The sequence below is a fragment of the Salmo salar genome, chromosome ssa24 (genome assembly GCF_905237065.1).
Source record: "Salmo salar chromosome ssa24, Ssal_v3.1, whole genome shotgun sequence".
NCBI lineage: Eukaryota > Metazoa > Chordata > Actinopteri > Salmoniformes > Salmonidae > Salmo > Salmo salar.
Window position 1 is genome coordinate 29,013,148 of NC_059465.1, and position 7,764 is coordinate 29,020,911.

General features: G+C 42.9%; 1 protein-coding gene across 1 annotated transcript; it reads left to right on the forward strand.

Annotated features, from left to right (window-relative positions):
* Positions 1-2,469: 2,469 nt before the first annotated feature.
* Positions 2,470-6,248, forward strand: LOC106585627 (uncharacterized). Its single transcript, XM_045707148.1, has one exon. The coding sequence runs from the start codon at positions 2,727-2,729 to the stop codon at positions 3,456-3,458; it is 732 nt and encodes a 243-aa protein (XP_045563104.1). The 5' UTR covers positions 2,470-2,726; the 3' UTR covers positions 3,459-6,248.
* Positions 6,249-7,764: the final 1,516 nt, after the last annotated feature.

A 7,764-nucleotide genomic window follows, 5' to 3' on the forward strand; every position in this document is an offset into this window, starting at 1 on the left:
GTGGTTCGGGGTGGTGTGTTTGTTAAAAGGGTGTTTGATTTAGTATTTCCGGGTTTTGGTTTATGTTTAGGTATTTCTATGTTTAGTCTAGTGTGTCTGGTTCTATGTTGAGTTAATTGGGGTTGGACTTCCAATTGAAGGCAGCTGTTTGGTGTTGCCTTTGATTGGAAGTCCTATATTAGTTGGGTGTGTTTGTCTTGTATTTTGTGGGTGATTGTTCTGTGTTGAGCCTATGCTTTGCCAGACTGTTGGTTGTTCGTTTATTCTCGTGAGTTCGTTTTGTTGTTTTGATGTTCATTTAGTCTGTAAATAAATACACACGATGAGCATACACATACCTGCTGCGTTTTGGTCCTCATTCACCGACGACAACCGTGACACTCTTCCTCCTTTTCACTTATCCTCTCCCGCTTTAATCTCTATCTCTCTTACACTCGCTCTTTCTGTCTTTCCCATTCTCTCCTTCCCTCTCTCAACAAGAAAATAGGAAGTGTTATTCATGCTGGTAATTACATTTCTCTCTTTTGTTATGGCAACCGTTAATGGATGGACAAATGTAACTACCTCTTTATGGAAGTAATAACGTTACAGGACAGTGGAGATAGCTGGCAAGGCAGCATATCAGTCTCTCTCTCTCACACACACACACACAACAGAGACACAACACCGGCCCAGTCACACCGAAAACACACACCCACACCCACCAACGTGCACCCATTCAAAAAAACTGAGAAATAGGCCATGGTGATATGCTGATGCAGGGGGGGGCATTTTTACAGCATATTTTATTAATCTGTTGTTTGCAAAATGCTGTATGAAATATGGATGGTCTGAGCCAGGCTGTAATACTCTGACTTCCAGGGCAAGGAGACAGGCAACAGTACAGGAGCACGGGTTCCATACTACTACACACAGAATCACATAGTGTAGAGGGTTGAATAGATGGAGGTATGGATAAAGGGATGGATGGATGAATGGATCAGCGCATGGGCAGATGGATGGATGGCAAATTGACCATCATTGATTGGAAACAGCTTGGGTTTTGCTGTTTAGCTGGAAGTGAGAAGTAAAGGAATCAATGTGCTTTTGTGCTTTGCAGCGCTGTTATCATATTGACTACACAGGGGTTTACGCAAATGTTGACACAATGTTGTTTTCACACAAGTGCAGAAAGCTGAATGAGGAAAAGAGGAGCAAGTTCTGGGCATGAACACGCTTTCAAGTTGCCAAGTTCATTAGAAATAATCATAAAATAATAATCCATGTAATGAAATACATTTCCGAAATATGTCCCTGACCCTGACGGTGCAGTTCCATCCACTTTGAAGCGTACATCTAGAGAGTGCTTTCTTAGCAACGCAGCGCTCCCACGGCATGATGGGAAGTGACATTAGCGCCTGGAGCAGCCACGGAGAGGGTGGGGTCTAATAGAGGGGGCCAGGAGGGGTGAGCCATGCTGCTTCATCACACACACGGTATACACACACACACACACACACACACACACACACACTTAGAAATACACACACACACAGACACAGACACACTCACAAATACACACACACATTTAAAAACACACACACCCAAACCTGTCCACATGCACATACTGCATCTCTTCATTCACCCAGAGAGTAGAGCAGGAGGTGCTCTGTTAGTAACCCACAGTGATGGACCACAGAAACATGGCATGTCTGACACAGTGGCAGACAAGACAACACCCCAGCCATTTCTTCTGCATTTATGTGATTTATGTGATTCCCAAAAACGTCAGAATGGTTTGAGCTATCTATGAAAAGCTGAGACTCTCACGAACACACTGATGTAACATGTTTTGCTCTATGATGCTCACAATCTACACAAGAGTCGTTAGAAGGTAAGGGGTTCTTCTATATAAAAAATCTTAGGAAATCCCTGGACATAGTGTCTATAATACTGTAATAAACTCACATAGTCGATGTCACAAACTCCAAACTCCGCACAGTTATCACTGACTAGTTGGATATTCATTTCCCACTGAGCAAACAATTTCTGTACTTTGGCTGACCTTATTTTTTCATTGACATTTGTCAATAAAACTCATGAACTCAACTGTTAATGTCAAATACTTTTGTGTTCTAGTTGTAGCCCTGGTTGCCCTGAAAAAAAAATGGTAAAACATTTAATTGTGAGGCTAAATATAAGGCCAGGATATGCAGAAAAATGAATCTCCAATAAATTAAAAGCTGATTTTTCTCGGGTCTTGGGACTAAAGACAAACTCAGAAGTAAAAGACAGTGCTAACCACTACCTCTTATGTAGAAGCTACGAGGAAGCGAGAAAGAGGTGTTAAGATTATTCTTATCTGTAACCTACAGCCTTTCTCAAAGTATCTAAGAGTTAATAAAAAATAGACCAGGAAGAGATTGCAGAGATGCAAAAGCCATATATAGTCAAAATATCAAGAGGAGATGCACACAGATACAACTCAGTTAATAACAGACACAGCAGTGGAAGAACACCAGGTCTTCAGTCCAATGGACAAGCAATCCCACCGACGCCTCATCCCATAGGATAGAGGAGTATTCTGATTATCAATCTACAATCCCAGACAGATTTGTTAATCAACCTACACTGCATGACAAAATCTCAACTGGATAAGAAACTGGATGCTGAAAGTGATTTCCTACGGACAAACTACAGACGGCTTCACATCATCCTAGCAGACCGGTGTCTACTTCAAAAGAAAGATGAGGCTGGTCTCTGCTCAGTTTGGACTATTGGTGGTTTGGATCATCGGCTCCTGGGGTTGGTTAAGTAATAAATGCGTCCTCTATGACAAGAAATCTAATTACTGGCTATCCATTCACTCCAGTTCCTGCCCTCACAACAACCTAACTGCCGTTTGCTGGGATTTATCCAATCTCAAACTCAACCTTTCCATTGTTCCGTCAAACTACAAGGCTCTCTGTCTCGAGATCAGGAGTGGGTCTGTGATGCAGTCTGGCGCTCTCTCTCGATTCTCCGTCCTTGAGACCATTCACATTCGCGGATGTCTGTCCACGATTCTCCCTGGAACCTTCAAGGGGCTGTCCCATGTGAATAAACTCTATCTGTTGTGTATGGGACAGTGTTACAATTCCTCACTTCCACCTAACACATTCAGTGACCTGACTAATCTTGAGGAATTGTTCATTGAGAACTACAGGCTTTCTGTGATGGCACCGGATGCATTAGGAGGGTTACCTCTTCTGAAGAAACTCACAGTCGATAGTTGTACAGAGGAACTCTCTGATTTGCTATGTAGGATAGTCAATATGTCACAGTCATTGACAGCCCTGGACTTTACTTCAGATGGGATAGACATTTTAAGGCACCCAAACTGCTCTGACACCAGAGGAGCTATTCTTGAGCTTCCTTATTTCTACCGTCTTCAAGAGGTGTTTCTTAACTTCCCTAATGCCCACCGTTTAGAAAAATGAGCATTAAAATGCTTTGAAAACATTTCATCTCTTTTTTTGCCTGACAATGATGCGCTACAGACACAGCTTCTGCAGTCTGGTATCAGCAGGCTGCGTCGTTTTGTGTTCAACAATAACATTTCTTTTGAATCCGTTTGTGAGACTGTATTCAAACTATCAATCAGACAAGTTTATATAAGTGGCCATAAAACTGAGAACTACTCAGAGTCTGCAATAAGAAATTGTCAGGGGATCGAGGTGCTCAGACTCAGCATCTGTCATAGTGATAATGTTAGAGTCAACTTGATCCATTATTTGAAGAATCTTACTGATGTGTCAGTGTTAAGATACTGGGACGTTAACCCTGAGCTCATTGAGCTTTGTGACACTCACACTCAGGGCCCAATCACATGGCTGAAGAGACTTTCCTTGACCCTACACATGCCAAGTATCACCTCAGAGCAGTTCAGATGCTTGAAAAATCTGGAACATCTGAATCTAGAATCCAGCAACATTAACAATATTTCGGACTTTACATTTAACGGACTTGGTAAATTGAGGATCCTAAATTTAAGGGGTAACAATATCTCACAGATTACAAAGAACAGTTTATTTGGCCTGCACAACTTAGAGACCCTAACACTGGAACTAAACCCACTTGTACAGATTGAAGCTTTTGCGTTCATTCACCTCACTTCATTGAAGAATGTAGATTTAGGGGACATTCACCATCCAGCCAGCCAGTGGGAGAAGCATGTGACTTTAAATCTGACGCACATATTTGGGGTCTTCCCTCCGGGATTGATGTACATGAACATTACCTCCTTTTTTGATTGTATCAACATCATCATCGGCAGCAACAGCACCCCTAAACTAGGCTTGGCCCTTCAGGTCCGTGCCCAAAATGTGTCTTTCCAGGACTGCTGGAGGCCGTTCTTCAAGTCCGTCGTCAGCCTCACAGCTATGACGGAGCACCTCCTGTGTGGATCTCATTTTGCTGCAAAGTACTTCCCCTCCCTGGAGTATTTTGACTTCCAGTCTATGCTCTATGCAGAGTTTGTAGATATGACTGACCTGAACACACTTGTGCAGCTGAGGTATCTTAAGCTGATGAGAGTTGACCTTATCCTGCAACCAGGGCTGGCCATCATGTTCCACAATCTGACCAAATTGGAAAGCCTGAACCTCATCTCCTGTAGGATCCTCACTCTGGAGGAGGAGCTGAGCAGAGACCTGCACTCCCTCGTGCAGCTGTCAATCAAAGTTGAAGAGGAGTTCAGTATGTTAGAGACCTTTCCAGAGCCCCTGACCAGCCTGAGTTACCTGTTGTTCTACAGACCTCGTCTGCACTGTAGCTGTGACAACACCTGGCTGGACAACTGGGCCAGGGGTCAGAGGCATATCCAGGTCATCATCTGGCACCCCAATGAGGCTGATCTGACCTGCAAAGATGAAACCGGTATCCAAAACTTTGCCAGGTACTCAGAGGCCAACTGTTCCCTGGACGTGGGCTTTGTCCTGTTCTTCTGCACCTCCCTGGGCCTGCTCCTCTTCATGCTGGTGACGGTGCTCTATCAGCTGGCTGGGGACTACCTACTGGCCTTCTGCCACATCCTCCGTGGCTGGCTGGAGGAGGCCTTGCGGAGGCCCAACCCCAGAGGGCACTACTGATATGATGTGTTTGTGTCGTACAGCGGTAGAGACGAGCGCTGGGTGGTGGAGCAGCTGCTGCCGGGCTTGGAGCAGAGGGGGCCTCCCTTCCTGCGTCTATGTCTGCATAGCAGGGACTTCCAGCTGGGGAAGGACATTGTGGACAACATCACAGACAGCCTCTACAGCAGCCGCCACACCCTGTGTGTGGTGAGTCGTCACTACCTGCGCAGTAACTGGTGCTCCCTGGAGCTACGACTGGCCACCCTGCGTCTGTTGGTGGAGAACAGGGACATCCTTATCCTGGTCTTCTTGGAGGACATCCCACCTCGCCAGCTGTGTGCCCACCACCGCCTGGCCAGGCTGGTCAAGACCAGGACCTAGCTGGACTGGCCTCAGGAACCGGCCCTGCAGTCTGCCTTCTGGGACCGTTTGTGGATCAAACTGGCCCCTCCTGAACCAGATCCCAGACAGTAACATTTACATTGATATTTTGCTAATTTAGAAGACCCTCTTATCGAGAGCGAGGTAGAGTAGTGAGTGCATACATTTTCGTATTATTTTTTTTTTGGTCATAATAACATAACACAAGATATACATGACTACCTTTATCATGGGTATTTTGAATTTACAGACATGGGAAAATAGTAACCTTTTTACATTTTGTTCCATACTGTGCTACCTGCATTGCAACAGATTTTGGTTTTGTCTTATTCTTTGACTTTATTTTATTTTATTCAACATTGCAGACACATTTTTATTGTTTGACATATTGTGTTGTTATTGTTTTTCTTTGCTTCACTTTCATTAAACTTCCCTGTTGGAATGAATGTATGTATAGTATGCCATGATGATACCAAACACACACAAACACACTAGAGGCCAGTCTGATATTGTGCACTGAATGTCAAGCTGTCCATACTTTAAGAGAAGGAAAATGATTCACGTATACTGTATTGTTGATTGCACTGTGCAAAAGACAACACAATATAGCCTTGCTACTGTTTTTCACTGTCTTTTTACTATTGTTTTTATTTCTTCACTTACCTATTGTTCACCTAATACCTTTTTTGCACTATTGGTTAGAGCCTGTAAGTAAGCATTTCACTGTAAGGTCTACACCTGTTGTATTCGGCGCATGTGACAAATAAACTTTGATTTGATTTGAACACAATGTCCTCTTGTGTCACGATTGATAGATTTGAGAGATAATCCACTGTTGCAGAGTAATCAAAATGCCCCTCCATGTTTTAATGCCCCATAAGGAGATGTTCAGTCATCTGAGCATGTATAAGCTAAGGGGGCTGTCTGAGGTCCAGAGATCTGATTGACAAGTCGACATAATGGACAGATAAACATTTAACCAACAGCGTTTTTAATGAAAAAGCAAATTATCTTACGCTAAATAGGGAAATGAACTGAGGTTATCCTCTAACACACAATCCAATTTCTACAGGATCTGTGTGTGTGTGTGTGTGTGTGTGTGTGTGTGTGTGTGTGTGTGTGTGTGTGTGTGTGTGTGTGTGTGTTTACGCCCCTGAAAAAGGGGAGAAATAATCACGAGAGTGATACGGTATTGTTTCCTCAATAACCTTTAGTGCAATAATTTTACAAAAGTAACACATTTTACAGAACAGATCTACAGGAAAGAGCTAGTGTTGTAGGGTAGAAGGCTTATTCAAGTCACAACAGTATACACTGTAATTCACTGAAACATATACTAATTTCAATGTAACTGTCAAGCACAAAGCTTTAACTCAGTAAACCATAACTCAATTTATCAACAGTCAATAAAGTGTTTGAAAAACCATTATACAAACAACACCGCAAAATATCTTATTAACAACGCAGATGTTCATTGACGATCGACATAAAATGGCAGCTACTCTCAGTACGAAGCTAGCCTTCGCTGCAACCGAGCAGGGCTCATATTACTCTCTGCAAACTTAACTCTAACTTCCTCAAGATGTAACTAAGACACACCTTAAACACTCTTGACATGTTAGCGAGTTATTACATTTAAATTACTCTGTTTTATCATCACTAACGTACCTGAAAAAGGGGAGAAATAATCACGAGAGTGATACGGTATTGTTTCAATAACCTTTAGTGCAATGAGGAAAAACCTGCGATTTCCCCGCGAACTTGGGTGGAGACCAGAGCAATCGATCTCAGGCTCTTGATTAAGAGCATTTAGTAGATCACAGATGAACACTTTTCCCCTTCAATTAGGCACCACAAAATAAAGTAATCAATATAACGTTTACACATTCCTTTTACAATTATTACCCTTTGTACGCTTGACGGATTTTAACTTTTTAACACAATTATATGAATGTTATCAATCTCTATCAACTAGTACTGAATGCATAATCTTTTTAACTTTAGATGTTTTATTTCCTTTAACCTGTCACGTGTGTGTGTGTGTGTGTGTGTGTGTGTGTGTGTGTGTGTGTGTGTGTGTGTGTGTGTGTGTGTGTGTGTGTGTGTGTGTGTGTGTGTGTGTGTGTGTGTGTGTGTGTGTGCATGCGTGCGTGTGTAGGTGACAGTCTCTACATTCGAGGTGGGTTGATGGGTATGTTTCTACTGTGTTGCCAATTGTAGAGGGAAGTCAGAGTCCAGGGCAGGTTTACTCCATTAGCACAGAACAAACTCTGTGTTCCATAAATAAAATACA

Excerpts from the sequence above, each read along its gene's own strand:
- LOC106585627 (XM_045707148.1), top strand. The coding sequence starts at position 2,727 with ATGAGGCTGGTCTCTGCTCAGTTTGGACTATTGGTGGTTTGGATCATC.